This window comes from Xyrauchen texanus, chromosome 37, assembly GCF_025860055.1.
Source record: "Xyrauchen texanus isolate HMW12.3.18 chromosome 37, RBS_HiC_50CHRs, whole genome shotgun sequence".
Lineage (NCBI taxonomy): Eukaryota > Metazoa > Chordata > Actinopteri > Cypriniformes > Catostomidae > Xyrauchen > Xyrauchen texanus.
The window spans coordinates 26981438-27001259 of NC_068312.1; the positions used below are offsets into that span (position 1 = coordinate 26981438).

Genomic DNA, 19822 nt, shown 5'->3' on the forward strand with positions numbered 1-19822 from the left:
CAGGATTGCAGAGTAGTCTGTTTTTGTTTATTGTTACTAAAATGTAATTGAAATGAAAGGGATATAAACAGGAACAAGGCTTTTTAGTTTCTCTGATTGCACTCGGAGGATGGATGCTGAATGAGAGAAATAGAGAAAGGGAGAGAATATAAAAAAGGTCAAACTTTGTCTCCTCATGTTCTAGAATAAGCCCATTTACAGCCCAAGGGTAGACAAAACACATAAAAAGAGTGCCTGATATTTTCTGTCTGCTCTGGCACTGAAATAACTATATCTCTGGATCAGCATTCTTATAAAAAAATCTTGCGAATACAAGCTCTGAAACTCACATTCTTACACTTACAAACTCAAGGACTAATTTCAATTTGAGTGGGACAATTAAACAGAAAGTGTGTACCAAAAATGGAACACTTTATTTATTTTGTAGTTTATTTGACAGGGACAATGGACAGTCGATGACTGCCCCAGAATTACTACAGAACTACATTTCATCTGTAGTCCCTGGGTGAAAAAAAACATAAAAATTTGACAATAAGCATCTATTTGTTAACATTAGCAACTGCATTAGGCATCATGAAATAACAATGAACAATAATTATTGTATTTAATTAATCACTATAATTAGTCAATGTTAATTCATAATAATAGCCTACAATGTGCATTTGTTAGATTGTGATGCATTAACAAATGTTAAACTATTAGTACATGTTATAATTGACATTAACCAACATTAATAAGTGCTGTACTAGAACTGTTCACTGTTAGTTAATGTTAACCAATGTAGTTAACTAATGTAAATCAAGTGTTTCCAACAAAAATTGCCAATTTCAAACAAACTGAACTAATGTATTTGAGATATGCCAGTTTACACCACTGTACAGGTTGTGCACAGGCTTTATATTAAGAATATTAGGGGAATTATTATTGAGTAAGTTCCTGTTGGGCACCATGGGTGGCATTTACTGGTCTGAACGGCAGGGAGATTCCACCATCATCTGTAATGTCTACGTCACATGTTCACGAATACCATATCTAGATACAAATGTATATGTTTAAGTTGAATGCTTAAACTTAACTAAAAATGTACATGCCCGAATGAATGAATGCCAGTCGCACATATCAAAAGTGAAACAAACTTGTTGATTCTCGTCTGTCTAAACGCTAATTCCGTGTGACGATTTCGTTTGTAATGGCGTGAGCAGAACTGATAATCACATACATTTAACGTACAAACAAACACATTAGTGGCATCTGTCAATGTGCGGTAATGAACAGTTTTGTTGACGAAATATTTTCTTAGCATACAGTGAAGAAACAAACTTACCGAGCAAGCGACTTTCTTGTTCCGCTTTGATGTGAACCGCCTTTTACTCCACGTTCGCTGCTTCTTCAATAACGTTTGTTGTTACTGTAGTTACATTGTATTTGCATTTGTTGGAGACTTAAAAGGAACGTGGCCTTCGTACTATAGCTATTATTATGTCTACACTTTCGATAGGAACCACAAGCCCCTCCCTGCTGAGCAAAGTACACTTCCTGTAATGAAACATCAGTCCAGACTCCCATTGAACATCGAGAAAGGAGGTATAAATACATTTTATTACTTAAAGTAATCTAAAACATTGAATTTATTTGAGATATTTAAAAGGTAAAGGAAAAGTTCACCCAAAAATTAAATTCTCGCATCATTTACTGTCTCATTTACTGTCTCACTGTCCTCCCAGATGTGCGACTTTCTTTCATCTGAACACAAACGAAGATTTTTAGAAGAGTATCTCAGCTCTGTAGGCCCATACAACCCAAGCCAACAGAGTCCAAAAATGTTAAGCTTAAATAAATCACATAAAGGCAGCACAAAAGCCATGTGTTCAGAATCGATATGATAGGTGTGGATGAGAAACAGATCAACAAGTCCTTTTTTACTATAAATTCTGAAAACACAGCGCTGCAGCAATGGAAGCCAGCAGGACATCTAGCTAAAATTGGCTATAAAGCTTTTATGAGCTATAAAAATCCATATGAGCTGGTGTATAATTTGCAAACAATAAAAACACTGCAAATGTATACATTAGCTGATCAATTTACAGTGTAAGGCTCGTCGCTGGTCATTGTCAGTTTGCTCGTTCCTGTTGCGTGTCCTCAACCTGGCAACCCATATAAGCTTGTAGTCTGGGGAAGAGGGGGCGGGGCGACAACTCTCTCCAATATTTTGAATTTGGACTGCAGTATCCATTTTAAATGCTTGATGTCCATGTTACATTTGCAGTCATATGGATTACTTTTATGCTGCCTTTATATCCTTTTTGTGCTGCAAAGTCTTGGACCAGGTTGTGAGGACCTACAGAGCTGGGATGTTCCAGAGATTATTTTATTTAGGTCAATTCATTACGTGATGAGCTGTTTCCACAAAAAAGCAATTTATTAATTTGTGATCAAAATATGTATTTGTTCATGAGATTTGTAGCATATACAGTTTATTCCAAGTTCTAAAGATTCAGAAACATCATAAAATTAATTCAGACATATTTTCATAAAAAATTAAGAAAATTACAGAAAACGTACTGTACAATCATAGACAAATAACAAGAACAAGACCTTAAGTTTGTATAAATGAGGTCCTTTCATTTTTAAAATGTCAATGGTTTGGGAAGAAGATACATGTGTGCCATCCATCAGTCAGCAGATAACTGTAACGCTTTATCTGAAATACTGTTGGTGCTTTCGTTTACCAACTATGGAATTTCATATGGCAAAAATAATATTATAACTGATAGTAGCAGGCAAATAATTAAAAAAGGTTCACTTGCATTGCTCTGTCAGAGAGTTTGATGAACTTAATTTTAAAGTAACTCAATACAAATACAGTATAATCTAAATTGTCGTTCATTCTGTCCTTGCAAAAGATTCACTCCCGTCATTCAAATCAAAGAGACAGAATAATTTGTCTCTTTGTTCACTTTGGGGGCTTTTCATTCTCTGTTTTCATGTAATCCGGTATCTTTTTGGCAATGGAGTAATAGAAAGTTCTCATCTTCTCCTCCACTTTAGCAAAGCCTGGCCGGTCATCATGCCTGCAGATAGCAAGAGTCAGATATCAGAAGTCCTTTAAGCCATTCACAAGCATATATAAAATATGCACAAGTAGATCATTTGTTCTTGTATTTGTACTGAGACTCACTAAACATGTCTAATGTAAAGCATTAGATTATATTTACTTGTATGTCCAGCAGTCTTTCATCAGTTCATACATGGCCTCAGGGCATCCAGTTGGGCAATCCATACGACTACCACTTTCAATGAAACTCATCACCTCAGGGCCCTTCATTTTCTGTATGGGGGGTGGGGGGTTGGGGGGATTTAGTTGATAATGCAATTTTTATTAACTTTGTGAGCTACTGTAAATAGGTTGACCACAATGTCACATCATGAATGTTTACCTTATAAGGCTTTCCTCCATATGTGAAAGCCTCCCACATCGTAATGCCAAAGCTCCAAACATCACTTTTGCTGGAAAACTTGTGAAAATGGATGCACTCCGGCGCGTACCACTTTAGAGGCCATTTCCCTCCAGTGCGTGCCTAAACATACAAAATCACACTCAGAATGAATATTTTTTTATTTTGCACCTCATAACGATGTCATTCTAGCATCTAACTGGTGTTATGGGATCAGTGACTAGCCATGACTAGCCATGAAACAGGAATAGGGACTACTCATACATTAGTTAATACAGTTCATTTCCAGTACAATATAAAAATAGAGGGACAATATAGGTAGAGGCTGCAAGTCCACATTGTGGTATAAGTTCCATTTAACAGTATTTTCTAACTCAACTAAATCATCTTAATTTGAATCCAATTTAATAGTGTTCTGATCAGGACATTCTAAAACCTCCTGTGTTTCTCATTTATTCATCCATCCATATTCTATTGCTTATCCGGGAACGGGTCGTGGTGGCAGCAGACTAAGCAAAGTAGCCCATACGTCCTTTTCCCCAGCCTTATCCTACAGCTCATCCTGGGGGATTCTGAGTCATTCCCTGGCCAGCCGAGACATATAATCCCTCCAGCAAGTTCTGGGTCTTTCCCTGGGCATCCACCCAGTTGGAAATGCCTGAAACACCTCCGCAGGAAGGTGTCCATGAGGCATCCTAATCGGATGCCCGAACCACCTCAACTGGTTCCTTTCAATGCGGAGGAGCAGTGATTCTACTCCAGGCCCCTTTCAGATGTCAGAGCTTCACACCCTATCCCCGTTTCTCATTTAGTACACTTTTAAAAAATTTACTTTCACTATCGTTACATTTACTCAATCCTCCCAGATTCATATTACTCAAAAAATTTATGTAACTAAGGGAACACAAATTACCTGAGTTAATTCAACAACAAAAAAATATATTGTCCGGATTACTTAATCCATTACATTGGCACAACATAACTATTTTTTGTTTGGTTAATTGAAACTTGGCAGAGGAATTCTAGTTCCTAGGGATTCAACAGGGAGTGTAAATGTTACAAAATTATTTAAATATTTTTATGTGGCTTTGTGTATGATGCTTAGGGAGGGGGGGAGGGGGTGGTTGCATTTCCTGTCAATAGCTAACATATCACTAAAAGTGTTTCATTTGAGTTATTTTGAGATGTACTTGATTCAGTTGCAGTAGTTTCCCTCTACTTGATGTTTTTAACTTGAAATTACATGGTAATTTAATTTAAGAAAACTCATTTCACACTTGTAGAACCACTATCCATGATTGTATCAAGTTCAGCCAAATCATTTTTTGTTTTTGTTTTAGTGGACATCTAAAAGTAGCCCCACCTTGTAATAGTTGTCATCTGCACCCAGTGCTTTGGAGAGGCCGAAATCACTGATCTTTGCATATTGCTGGTTGACCAAAAGTACATTACGGGCAGCCAAGTCTCTGTGCACAAAGTTCCTCCCCTCTAAATACTTCATCCCCATGGAAACTTGATGCATCAACATCACTATGTTTTCCATAGTAATCTGGTCCCTGAGAGGAACAAAAACAAAATCAGAGTACATTTTTAATATATGCATTTTATTGGTCACAGAGTGATTTATTTATTTTTGCTCAAAACAAGGTTTTAACCTTGACTCTTAATATTTCAATATATTTTTCTATAATATAATACAGTATAATAAACTCACTTCTTGCTGGAGAGGAACTTGTTGAGTGGACCACCAGGGGCCATCTCCATGACCAGCATGAGTGCTTCAGCCTCACAGAGTCCAATCATGCGTACAATGAATGGATCACTGAGCTGATGCATAATCTGGGCCTCTCGCATCATTTCATCCTTTACTGATTTCTCATTCTCATTCTTCAGCACTTTAATGGCCACATCGATCTGTTTGCTACACAGGAGAAAACAGTGTTTGAATCCAGATTTGAACCCAGTTCATATTTGAATTGAGTTATCTGTAGATTTTATGGAATTAGTGGCAAATTATGCCAAATCAGCTATTATGCTTAAATTAAATATTTTTTTAATCCAGGCGATTTATTATAATACTGAAAATATACAAATGTTTTTATTCTTTTTCTCACCTGTCCATTTTGAAGACACCTTTTTTGACGCAGCCAAAGTTGCCTGATCCGAGCTCGACCTCGTCAATCATGAGCTTGTCTCTCTTGATGAAGAGTGTTTTCTTCTTGCATTCATTTGGATCATCATAAGGGCTGATGAATGCATCATGGTCCATAGGTAAAGATGGTCGTGGACCATCGGCTCCCAAAGGCTTGGGAACTGTGCAACACAATTTATGTTACTTCCATGAAGTTGTTACAATGCTAATTAAAGGAATATTCTGTGTTTAATACAAGTTAAAATCAATCAACAGCATTTGTGTCATAATGTTGATTGCTACAAAGATTTCGACTCGTCTGTCCTTTTCTTTAAAAAAGCAAAAATGGAGGTTACAGTGAGGTACTGAAAATGGAAATGAATGTGGCCAATTTTTGGAGGGTTTAAAGGCAGAAATGTGAAATTTACAGTATAATTTTATAAAAGCACTTAAATTCATTCTTATGTAAAAACTCATGTATTATTTGAGCTGTAAAGTTGTTTAAATGATAATTTTTACAGTCATTTTAGGGTTTGTTGACATTAGGCTACATGGTCATGGCAAAGAAGCTGTAAAATTCGCTCTAACTTTACACGGAAAAGGTTAGCAAGTGATTTTATCACACTAAAACATGTTATCAAGCATATTGTTTAAACTTACTTACATACTTTTGAAACAGTGGATTTTTTAACGTTAATGGATTGGTCCCATTCACTTTCATTGTGTGTGCCTCATTGGATCCCCGATTTTTTGCTTTTTTTAAGAAAATGAGGAGCAAGTAAAAATTAATTTTTGTGGTAATCAATATTATGCAACAAATGCTGTCGAGTGAGTTTAACTTGTAATGACCCTGGAATATTCCTTTAATTCTGCTTGGTGCTATTGACTTTTGGACCTTTTTCAACATTAGTTTAGACATGAGGGGTGATAAGACTTTTGGGCAATATGCCAATGGTAACAAGTAACTGGAGAGGTCAAGGTAAATCATTTGTTTAGTTTTTAGTTAGTTACCATAGTTGCTTTTTGTGCACACTCTTGGTCCAATTCTAGAAAGTTTAACTGTCTGTATTGGCCAGAAATGTAATCTATTTATCTACAAGAAAGCCCTGTTCAAAAACATTTTGTAGATTTATTACTAGTAGACATACATTCTGTTTGTACAGAGTTTATATTTTCAGAGTGTTCTGCTATTTGCACCCCAATATCTGGTAAAACCACAAGAATATACGTCAGATTATACATTAGATTTCACTGCAGTAGCAAAGTAAAGACAGTGTGTGAATGTGTTGTGTTATTCTAGCGACCCCGGTTCAAATCTGTATTTTGTCCCACTTTTTCCCATCTGATTTCCTGTTTACACTCTTAATATTTCCTTTAATACAACTTAAAATAATAGATAAGAATGAATATATATGTGTTGATTTCATTGCTTTGATTTGGTCATGGTGAATGTCGAGTACAGAGAAGGGTTTGATCCAGACGTGGGGTCTGTCGTTCCCGCGGTTCGGCATTGCGTGTGTGATCACTTTATTACTAATACTGTAGTAGTATCCTTTTTTTTTGTTGTTGTTGTTTCAGAAAACATAGTTTTATGCAGAGCCATTGTGTTAGTACAGTAATATTTTGTTAATATTGTAATCATGGTTCATTTTGTGGTTACTGTACATTTACAACAAAATACCATGGTAAAAAAAAAAAAAGGTTATTTTTTCTAAGGTAAGGTTAAGGTTAGATTTAGGGGTAAGGGTTAACATAGTGTGTCTGTGGGACTCAACACAATAAACATAATAATCACGGTTCAGTGATGCCCATATACTGTATGCTAGTATTTAAATATGGGTGCAAAACGTTTCTGCCACTATTAGGGTCTGGGTGAAAATAATATCTGACACTATTTGCACTGGGGTGTAAATAGCATATACCATTATTTGCACCAGGGTGCATACAACATCTGCCATATTTGATTGATTTTTTACTCTGGAACGTTCTCACATTCGTGTTGTACCATTATAAACTTACCCATAGGGGGCGGTGTGTATCCATTACCTCTGAGCCTCCTCTGAAACGCACAAACAGAACCCCCAATGATCAACAACATGAACAGCAAGCTTAGATTTGTTCAAAATTAGGTTTCATGGGTTACGTTTGTCAGTTATACTCACCGGTCCATTTGCGACGACTAAAAGTGAAATGGAAGAAAAAGAGAGGAAGAAAAGTATTAATCTCAACAAATTTGTCTCACACAAACTACCTTTAATGAAAAAAATACTCTTTAAAGCTCTGTCTATTCGTATAATATTCACATGACTTATACACTGTTTAGTAGCAGTTTACTTGTAGAAAAACAAATAAAAACAAACTTTGATTTGAAGAAAGTAATTACCCATTGGTGCATTGTTTTGGTTGACACACGGTTCTCTCAGGACAGTCACGAGACCATCTGGCTTCATCTTTAGGTACTCAACCAGCTACCCTCCATAGAAATGTAATTATTACAAAAACAAAAAAACAACAACAAGGTTGTTTTAGGGTATATGATAAGAGAAATAGTTTTGGCATGGTTATGCATTACTATTTTACATTTTATCATTGCTAATTACAAATATATCATATCACTTTACAATAAGGTTCCATTTGTTGACATTAGTTAATGCATTAGGTATCATGAACAAACAATTATAATAAACAATATATATATATATATATATATATATATATATATATATATATATATATATATATATTGCAGCATTAGTTAAGCTTTGTTAATGTTAGTTACAATAGTTCATTGTTAGTTCATATCAGTTCAAGTGCATTAATTAATGTTAACAAATACAATTTTTGATTGTTAAAAGTATTGGTATGTTAAAATAAACATTAACCAAGATTAATACATGTAATGTATTATGTACTGTAATACATACAATAAAATAATTGTTCATTGTTAGTTCATGTTATCTAAAGTTGTTAAATAATGTTAACAAATGGAAGCTTATTGTAAAGTGTTACCAAAATATCTGTAGCATCTCTATTTTTAGATATCTAGTTTAGCGGATCTTAATATAAAATCTGTTATTCTAGAATACAAATTGAAACTTTCTTTAAAAAAATATTTTAACGTTTACTTTAATTGTATCTATCTCAAACAACTCATTATGTTTGAAAGGTGCTTATTAATTAAATTAATTTATGTTGCATTAGCATTGGCGCAAAAAATACTGTACTTTTTAAACATCTATGCAAAATAACTGAACCAAAACAGTGTAAACAGTAAACTTGTGATAAAGAAACAAGCATGTGTCATAAGCATTGTGTTAAAGCAACCAAATATAATTAATACAGTAGATAAATGTTAAATGTAATGTTGTAGAAGCTTTGTTCAGTTCTTCTAGTGGCATTCCTGTGAACAATATTATGTTTTTACCGTTTTAACCTTTTTCACCCATTTCATGAGAAGGTAATATGAGGTGACAGACTCTTTGATGGGTAAAACATACCTGCCACACAGTGTCAAATTTAGTTCCCTCAGGCATTGCATATTTCCCTGATTTGTCGTGCAAGATCTGATAATGGTATACTGTTTTTCCGTATGTCAATGACAGCGCGTAGGTGCCAAATTCTTCTCTCTCTCTGACGCTGGAAAAAAGATTAAATTAGTAATTATTGCAGATTATTATATTTATTTGTCATAGTCATCCACATTACATTTATTTTACCCTAAACTCCATTGATAGTGCATTGTTATGAACCAAAACACCCCTCTGTTTTAAGAAGAAGGCCCTACTCCATCTTTGCTCCATAGCAATATTGATCATTTGTTTCGTCTTTAAAAAGCTGCCCATTTGTTATCATAATCTTAAGCCTTACATACTATTGTAGTGGGAAAGCTTTAATTCTATCAAGTCTATTGGGTAATCAAGCTCTTTACTCACAGGAACTTTCCATCTGGTTGAGTTCCAGAATACAGTCGTCTCTCGCCCTCCTGCCGTGGGATCTTGCCGTGGAACCAGGGCATTTTCTCATGCGCAGTGGTGGCAATGAGTTTCTCTAGCTGTGGAGCCTGGCTAATGATGGCTTGCTCCATGGCCTCACCCTAAAGAAAGGTAACATAAAACCCTTTGGTTAGAAAATATTTGTTTTCTCTCATTTAAAAGTCAGCTTCTGTGTTGTTCGAGCATTTTCATTCACTGTAAAAAAGTGTAAACCTGTAATTGAATGCTTTAGGAACTATTTCTACCAGATCTAACCTTTAAAATTAGTTTTGTTGGTCTAACCATATGTATTCAATTTAATTTAGTGATGATAAATAATATTTTTGACTTGAATAAAACCAGTTCCCAGTTAGTTTGGTTACTTTTTTCAGTTTCGCCATTGATGGAGCATGTCAACAATGTCAACAAATGCATCTATTTCAAACAAACCATCCAATTTAGGACATATTGTGAAGTAAAACGCGCTTTTGATAACAGCAAGTGACTTGTGTGATGTGTACATGTATTTTTTAAGGAATTATTGACTGAATTCTGGATAACGCACACCAAGGTGGTAATGCGTCCATGATTTGAAACATTAATTGTTGTGCGTTATTAACATTAACTGTAATTCATTTAAATTATTTTCAATATTTCAACAGTTCGAAGTCAATTATTTATGTTTGAACAGCATGGTTCAATTTGTTTAAAGTAAATCAAGACAAGTTTACAAGTAAATAAATTTTTCAGGTTTTCATTTACTGAAACGCTCATGTTTGTGGAATTACTTCCTTGCTCCTCCGATTAAGTATCTTGCTTAAAACAACCCAAGCTGTGGCTACTATTACAGAAAGAATGTGGCAAAGTAAAATGGACCTGTAATGTGATTACAAAAAACCTGAAACTACTGCACAGCTGTGCAGATTCTAAAAATTAATAAACACCTTGGAACATTTGTCAACCAATAAAAATCAAGAATTCAGAAATGCCTTTTTTTTTTACATTTCTTCTGGTTTGAAACGTTTACACAGTCTTACCTCCAAGTTCCAGGTGTGACGCACATATTCTCTAAGCATATTGTCTTTTAAGCTGTCAAACACACCCTTCTTGATTTGTGTATCGGCTGATCGCAGGCAAGGCTTTCTCAAGGTGCACATTAGCCCGTCTGGGTCTTTACTGTAATATTCACAAAGCTCAGCAGGTCCACAATGAGACTTTCCACCTGCAATACAATATGTGCCGTTCAACTGTTTCTCTATGGAGTAGTGGTAGAACTCCAGGTTCCAGACCATGGAAAGGACATAGCCGCCCAGGCTACGGAGGCACTGTCGCATGAGGAAGAGGCCGTCTCCCATGCCGGCCAGCTTCAGATGCTCCTCAGCCTCCAAGCGACTGATGCTGCCATAAAAAAACGGGAGCTCCTCGGCAGGGTCGGCCATGATGGCAGTGAGGAGGTTGTTTCACAGATCAGGAGCTGTGAAAATGATGATTTTCGAGAGACAGAGAAAGAAAGAAAAAGAGAGTGAGTGAGTGTGATTGAAGCAGCTGATAAGAAGGAACAAATGTGGCAATGTGTTGTGAGCATGTTTTATGCTGATGTGGGATGTGGGAGGATGTTTCCCTTCTGAAAGATCTCTCCCTCTTTTTTATCTCTTTCTTTTTCTCTTACACATATAGATTTGCATTTGAAGGCCCTTCATACACAACCAAAGGAATTAGGCGTTATGTCACCCATTCTAAATACAAAGTATTATGTATAGGTGTGTAGCTTAATGACATGCATGTGAAGTTGGTGGTTGGCGCTGGGTGCTTTAGTGTTGCTTTGCAACCGGCAAAGTCTCACATTCGGTTCGAATCACCACAACAGGAAACTTTGACATATCCTTCCCCGCCCCCGCCAGCTCTTATATGACAAGCCCTTCACCCTACACAGGTGCTGATGCTTCAAGAACATTCTTAAGCCTTTTCAACAGACACATGCTTTGCTTAAAAAACATATTTGCGAAGGACAGGGAGAAAATTTAAAAGAAGAAGCAAATTTAAGGTGTTGAATGCTGGATGCAAAATGAACCCTTTTCAACACCTGCCAATGGCAAGTGAATAATAATTAAAAAAAAAAAAGGTTCAAACATAAACATTTATTTTTGGCCATGAAACTGTATTTTACATTATTATTATTATTATTTATTAAATAATTACTAGCAGCATCATATACGAGGTGAGCCATTCTCCAAGTCTCTGTAAAACTGCACTTGTCACAAAACCATTGGTGTCCAAATAAAGATGTTTCAGTTACAGATGCCATTGTAAAAAAAATTAAATAATCATCATCACTAATCACAGTAAAAGTGTCTGGTGTACTGAGATTAAGTGGGTAGTTTTTGTTTGGTCATGTGATTCCAACATGGCAGCCCCCATGAGTAGACCCTCTATGTGGAAAAAGACAGCTTTTAAAAGGTTACTGATATGACTCCTCATATTATGTGAATGGTCTTGATTTTTGAGGAGTAAACATTTTTTGATGAGGAGAAGAATTACTGAGTGCAACTTTAAGGAAGCTGTGTCAAATTAAATGTAGTTTGAAACAAAAACTAAAAAATACTTCTTGAGAGCCCTTCACTCTGTCTTTGATCAGCTGTCAGTTTGTTATCTGTCCAGCTGGTGTTGCACTTACTGCCCCCTGCTGATTGAGGCTCACAAAAACAGGTGGCAAATACAGTTTGAATTGCTCTGTTATTAGGAATATTCTATATAATGGTGGGATGATTAATTGGACTATTTTTATGTTATTTTCTATATAGTTAATCACAACAAATTAATGTTTTAAATCAGCAGTCTTAATATTAAGTTGCTGTTTCTTATAAAGATACCAGCCACTGTTAAGTAACTCTTTTATTTACTTGTGAAGTCTAATTTTTACTTGCATTTGGTGCTTGCTAAATGAGTGCTAGTGTTTGACCTTAGTGGTGCTTATAGATACCAGAAAGTCACAAAGATGCAATTGTGGGTCCTTTGAACATGCATCTATACAACTACAGACATACAGTATAAAGAATCTCTATGTAGTGATGAATATTTTCCAGTGGCTGAATGATATGGCTGTGTAGGAGAAAGAGAGGTCAATGATGAAACATATAGGCCTGTTTTTAACCACAAAGTGAAAAAACATAGTACTACAGACATCATTTGCTGTTGAGTATGATAAAACAAAACAAAACATAACTAAAAAAATCCCTATTCCTCCCAACGCCTCACGCTTTAGTTTCAATGGTTTAATGCAAATGATCTGACAACGTCTACTAGAGAGAAGGGCACATGTCCTCCTGATGTGGCATCATATGGACCGACCAACAACAGTTGGAAAACCCTAGTCTGACATTGCTCCATTTCTACCTTTGATTTAAACCACAGTTTCCTGGACACACAGGTGTTCAGCTGCCCACATTTATTGGTCGACAACAGTTACAGACACAGAGAAAGACCCTGACACAGCCACATGCACATATTGTCTTAAACCACCACAGGCCACAGCAAAGACACTGGGGGACATTGTGCTGTCTATGGGGAGATGTATGACACACACACATTCACCCAACATTTACCCAAACATGAAAATTCTGTCAACATTCTCACCATGATGTTTTTCCAAACCTGCATGATTTTCTTTCATCAGTGGAACACCAAAGGAGATGTTAGGCTGAATTATCCCTTCAGTCACCATTCACTAGCATTGCTTTTTTTCATACAATGAAAGTGAATAGTAACTAAGGACTTCTCTTTTTCTGGTCCACGGAAGAAATAAAGTCATACAGGTTTAGAACAACATGTAAATGGGGACAGAATTTTAAATTTCTGAGTGAGCTATAACTTTTATCTTACAACGTTTATCGTAAAAGTGAAATTAAACAGTAACTTCATGTTACAAATGAAAAACAAAATTATTGATTCAGGTTTGTTTATGACACCAGCTTGAAGATCGGTCATGCGCATTATAATGCAATAGATGTTGTAGTAACCAGTTAGGCCTCCTAGTTTAACATGTACTTTGAGAGGCTGAAGATAACTTTAAGAGAGATTTATCAATTTTCAGGAGAAAATGTAATGGAAATTTATAATCTGTTGGCTAAAAATTATTTTCCGGTGTGAAAGGGGGGACGGCATTGCGGCGGGCCTCATCAAAACACCATCTCTTCCGTAACAGAGTTCACAAGCAACTATTCGAGATGTGCATTCACTGTTGAATCTATAAAGGAGCTTTGAAATTGTCTTTGTAATGCTAAAAATATCTGAGAGATCACATCTGTATTAGTGCATTGAGGCATATGCTCTTACTTTGGGTTGCTAAATTTTTTGAGAAGATGAATTTAAAGTAGGGCTGTCAATCGTAATTTTTTTTAAATCTAATTAATTACATGGTGTCCCGATTAATTAATCATGATTAATCACATATACAAATATTTGCTGAGAAAGCCCCTCATATAACAATAAGTAAGTAAAAGTTTATTTATATAGCACCTTTCACAGGTATAAGGCCACAAAGTGCTTCACAACTAAAACATTTATATAATAAAATACACACAATAAAAGCATATACAGTACATGATCATATCAACCCACAAGCAGCTAATTAAAAGCCTGAACAAATAAATGGGTCTTTAGTCTGCATTTGAAGGCATCAACAGTGTCAAGAGAGCGCATAGACGGTGGGAGGTCATTCCACAACCTAGAGGCAACAGCCTGAAAAGATCGGTCACCTCTAGTACGATAGCGAGTGCGTGGAACCATCAACAGGTTCTGATCCACAGACCTCAAAGCACGCACAGGAGTATAACGCTGAATCAAGTCACTAATATAGGGAGGTGCCTGACCATGCAAAGCTCTGAAAACTAAAACCAAAATTTTAAAATGTATCCTATTATACACTGGTAGCCAGTGAAGTTCTTTTAGGATAGGGGATATATGAGACCTCCTATTTGTACGTGTTAAAATTCTGGCTGCAGAGTTTTGCAGTAATTGCAGTCGAGAGAGCTCCTTTTGGTTTAGGCATGAAAATAAACTATTGCAATAGTCTAAACGCGAAGACACAAAGGCATGAATGATAAGCTCCAAATCATTTTGTGAATCCATATTTCTATGTTTCGAGATTTTCCTTAATTGAAAGAAGCAGTCTCTCGTCAGCTGCTTGCAGTGATGCACTAATGACATGTCTTTGTCCAGGATAACTCCCAAATTTCTAAGTCTTGGCTTAGCAGACTGGCCTAGATCACCCAAGTATTGTTTAATCCCAGGGATTGCAACCTCCGGGGCAATGATCAGTGTTTCTGTTTTGTCTGCATTTAGCTGCAGGGAGTTGTCACTTAGCCATTTTTTTATTTCCACAAGACAAAGGAGCAAGGAGTTTAACTTACAGATATCTGACGGCTTAAAGCAGCAGTAAAGTTGGATATCATCAGCAAACAAGTGAAAAGAAACATCACTGAACCTTTGTATGATCTTTCCCAACGGGATCAAATACAACAAAAATAAAACAGGACCCAGTACGGAGCCTTGAGGCACTCCACAGAGCAAGGCCGCAGACTCAGACCTAATTTGGTTAGCTGTAACACTGAAACTACGCCCAGATAAATATGAAGTGAACCACTGCAGAACTGACCCTGACAGCCCTACTTGGTCCCTTAATCTTTTCAGCAAAACCTGGTGGTCGACGGTATCAAAGGCTGAGGACAGATCCAAGAGAACCAGAACAGTGTGTTTTCCAGAATCAGCAGACATCATAATGTCATTTGACACTTTCAGTAAAGCCGTTTCTGTAGAGTGTTGTTTACGAAAACCTGACTGAAATGGCTCATGGATGTTACTTTTGTCCAGGAAAAATGTCAACTGTTCGCAGACTACCTTCTCAATGATCTTGGATAAAAATGGGAGCTTAGAAATAGGCCTAAAACTATTAAAATCCGACGGGTCCAAACCTGCCTTCTTTAGTAACGGTTTCACTATAGCATGCGTAAAAGCATCTGGAAAAACGCCAGTAGACAGCGAGCGGTTAACCATTTTAGTTACACAAGGGCCAATTTCTTTAAACACTTTTTGGAATAATCTAAAAGGGATGACGTCCGATGAACAGGAAGATGGCTTCATCCTGGTCACCAATTTGGAAATATCAGCAATCGTCACGGTCCTAAAAGTGGACCACTTGCTGGAGACTGGTTTAAAGACTGGTACAATAATTCAATATATAATGATTATACATATTTATATAAATATATAATTATACATAGTTATCTTTAAATATTAAAAAATTATATATATATATATATATATATATATATATATATATATATATATATATATATATAATAAAAAATATTCAGATAATTAAAATGCATTACATTCCTGTGGCAGAAGAGTTAATCATTGATAAGACAATACAAAAAGCGGCTTTAGAATACAATGTATTGTTTACTATCATATTATTGAACATAAGCCAATCATTGGCACACAGTTCACAGCAATCCATTTCACAAGTGAATTTGTCAATCAGTTGGAGATTTATTATGAGGGCTTGTTTAAGAGCCTGTCAATTTACACCTTCGTCAGATATGCTTGTGTAGCGTCTCGGGTGCATTGTAATAAACATAAAATGTTTAGATCACTGTTTCAAGTTAAATATAGTTTAATACTCAGTCTTCAAACACATCTTGAGATCTCTTAGTTCGTTTTTGCGCTCCATCAAGTGTTTTGAACGCAAGAACGTAACACATGTTTGTGTTGTTCTGCCTACTGAAGTGTTTTCTTCATTGTATAAACTACGTGTTGCTCATACAGCTGAAATTTCACTTACTGCCCTCTGGAGTAAACAGGTGGTACTACAGGCTTGCATTTCTCAGGAATCTTCCTTATTATGGTCCGGGGACAGTGCGATTAATTGCGTAAATTTTTTGTAAAATGAATCGCACTGAATTAACGCGTTAAATCGACAGCCCTAATTTAAAGAAAATAATATTGATTCAGCTCATTAGATTAAGTTCAATAATTTGCACCAACTAACCAATAATAGTTTCATTGCTCTACAGATTTTCCATGTTGATTTTGCAAAACAATCTGAACAGAAGAATTCAAACTATGTTGCTTAATGACACCTACATTTTCTGTGTTTATGTCCAAAATCTCAACTGCCTTGAATGGAAATAAAATTTGTTCAAACAGGCAAAGTACAATGGAAACTAAAACTTTCTCTTTCCTATACGTAAAAGACCTTTTGACCTCTGTTCTTTTCAAGACTGCTCTGATTTTTGTGATTATTTCTCATTTTCTACGCCAACTTTGCTTGACATTTTGCCCATATTTAGACGTCTCACAGGAACACTCAAAAACCATGGGTATTTGGATAGTGAAAAAAGGCTGGATTCTTGCCACCAAACAGAGCAGTTTTGTTTCAGTGCACTACTACATAGTGCTTTGTGGTAAAAAAAAATTCTAATCACACTGGTAAAAAATCACACTGGTAAACTTTTAAACACACTAAACTGTATGAAGTGTTACCTGTTTTGTCCCATCATTTATTTAAATAATGTGACTGTCAAAAAGTAGTTGTGAAAGTTTTATACAAAAACCTTTACTCTCATCTTCAATGTCGAATATAAATAAACTTGCAAAATACAATTTCACATTACTGTAGCTTGAAAGTAATTTACAACATCTGGTGTGGAGCTTTGCAGATCTTTAGCACCTGTTCAGCTGCTTAATAAATATTTAATGTTCGTCTCTGAAGCCACAAGATACTAGATGTGCTGCTCTGTGGCTTAGAGTGACTCTATTTTATCTTTGCTGAGGCACATGTTGCCCTTCTAAATTAATTTAAAGCAGATTTTATATAAACTAGCAAAATGAATTAATGGATTATGAACTGACCAGATGCACATTATATATATATATATATATATATATATATATATATATATATATATATATATATATATATATATATATACACACACACAGGGTTGAGAGGGTTACTTTTGAAATGTATTCCACTACAGATTACAGAATACATGCTGTAAAATGTAATTTGTAATGTATTCCATTCGATTACTCAAGTTCAGTAATGTATTCTAAATACTTTGGATTACTTCTTCAGCACTGGTACATTTTTTCACTTGTTTTTACTATAAAAACAAAATACACCTGTTAAAAATACATTCTCTGACAAATAAATGTGATCTTGTTTTAAGGATTTTTAGATATTTTTACAGGAAAAAAATACAAAAATTATTATCAAGAATAAGATTTTTGCAATAATATCAAAGGTCTTACTAGAAAAAAGGAAATTATGATCCAACGTGAATTTTCTTGATAACAAAATATGATCGTGTCTGGTAATGTGCATGTAAAATGGCTAGAAAAGCATTTTAGCTTAGTGTAAAGCTGACAATTTACACACGGTTTATTTCTATTTCTTCTGCTCCAAAATTACTTTAAACTTACTTCTCTGTCTGCTCGTATGAATGTAACACATCATAAGAAAGTGTTTCACCACTGTTCAAATGCACTTTGGATAGCATCATTTATATGTATAAATGTTTTCCATCTGAAAGGACTAAATATTAAATGAAATGCATGACAATAAAATGCCAAGTAATCTCTTTAGTAATCAAAATACTAATTACCAATTATTTAAATTGTAACTGTAGTGAAATACAGTTACTTAAAGTTTGTATTTTAAATACGTAATCCTGTTACATTCCGTTACTCCCCAATCCTGTGTGTGTGTGTATATATATATATATATATATATATATATATATATACACACACATAAATATATACATATACATACATGCGGGATATATTATTATATCTATTACTTTCTATAATGATCAAATCATAAAACATTTAATTCAAAAACTGTTGTAGACTGCACAATTACAACTAAAATAACTTTTTATATTACAATAAATATTACAAACTTTACATGACAAATCTGCTTAGATTGCTCTCATGAAAGTTGCGAAGCACACATTCAAATATGCCAGCAGGATGTTTCAAATTAGAATGATATCTACTGTCTCAATTTACTGCAAAAGTTATCTGTCTGAGTGGTATTTGACCGGTTGAACCTACATTAGCGAGTTGCCAGCAACATTTCTTTAACATCTCACCTCATTTGCACTTTATACAAGTCTGACATTTTGATCATCTTTGAAAGTTTGTGAATTTGTCTCGGGATAAGATAAGAACAGACGTCTTTGGCAGACAGAGACAAAAAAAAAAAAAAAAAAAGACAGAATAATCTTATTAAACACTCACCGTGGCCTGTAGATGTAATCCAGGGGAGAGGGAAAGAAAGAAAGAGAGAGAAAGAAAAGAGAGGAGACCCGGCACGGATGAAATTTGTAAAGGAAAGATATAACAAATGTATTTAGTCTGCTGAAGTGATGAAGTTCTCTGATCTGGCTTGTTTGCCAGATGGCTTCTACGCTTGCCAAGTTTTAGTATCTGTATCTGTCTCTCTCTCTCTCTTCTCTCTCTCTCTCTGTGTGTGTGATCCTGAGAGAAAACGTGTGTCTGTGTGATCATGTGTCTGTGTTTGTGTGTTTTTGTGCACACACAGGTGAACTGTGTGGGCTGTTAGAATCAGTAGAATTTGCATTCCCTTTAGGCTTCTTAGAAATTTTAACTCACATTCTCACAGTCAGCAAAGTCTGATGTGCTGTCTTGGGATGTGACTGCTTCAAAAAGCCCCACTCCAGACTATGCCTAAACAGTTAGAAGAAATATGTTAATATATTTTATATTCAGTTAGTTTATGCACTCTATAAGGCATTTGAACAACATATTTGAAGTATTAAAACGATCTTCTAAAGACATTGCATCATACAGTTTTAGTAGGCTAGCCTACTACACAAAATATCCGATATCCAACAGGTGATCTAGGTGGCCCCCTTTGAGGGGCCCTTAACACGAGCGCATCAAATCAAATGTAACGGTGCGATTGTTCTTTGTGGTGGCTCCTCCCTGCGTTCGGCGTCTGTTATTGCTGGTCGGACTTACTGCGAGTTCCTTGTGCAGAGAGCACAGTAGCACGAGGAAGTACGATTCATTTGAGCGAATCGGTTCTTTCGGACGGTTAATTTCAAATGAACCGATTCAACAATAATAATAATAATAAAAAAGATTCGATTGAGTCATTGTTCTGGAGCGTTGTCAGAAGTCATCGCGCGGGTTTTCAATTTTAGTTTTGTAGTTGAAAATGTTAAACCAAATAC

At 35.5% G+C, this 19822-nt stretch overlaps 1 protein-coding gene across 2 annotated transcripts; it reads right to left on the reverse strand.

Moving 5' to 3' along the window:
* Positions 1-2421: 2421 nt before the first annotated feature.
* LOC127630959 (tyrosine-protein kinase ZAP-70-like) lies at positions 2422-19491 on the reverse strand. Of its 2 annotated transcripts, none has more exons than XM_052108867.1 (13): positions 19239-19491; positions 10595-11031; positions 9519-9679; positions 9084-9222; positions 7970-8054; positions 7749-7765; positions 7606-7645; positions 5570-5768; positions 5170-5376; positions 4819-5011; positions 3438-3578; positions 3216-3328; positions 2422-3071 (listed from the first exon to the last, which is right to left on the reverse strand). In XM_052108867.1, exons 2-13 carry the CDS (start codon positions 10994-10996, stop codon positions 2954-2956), a joined length of 1815 nt encoding a protein of 604 aa, XP_051964827.1. In that variant the 5' UTR covers positions 10997-11031; positions 19239-19491; the 3' UTR covers positions 2422-2953. The 2 variants fall into 2 exon arrangements, with proteins under 2 accessions (XP_051964827.1, XP_051964826.1); XM_052108866.1 differs by lacking the exon at positions 19239-19491 and adding an exon at positions 18864-19098.
* Between the last annotated feature and the right edge of the window lie 331 nt (positions 19492-19822).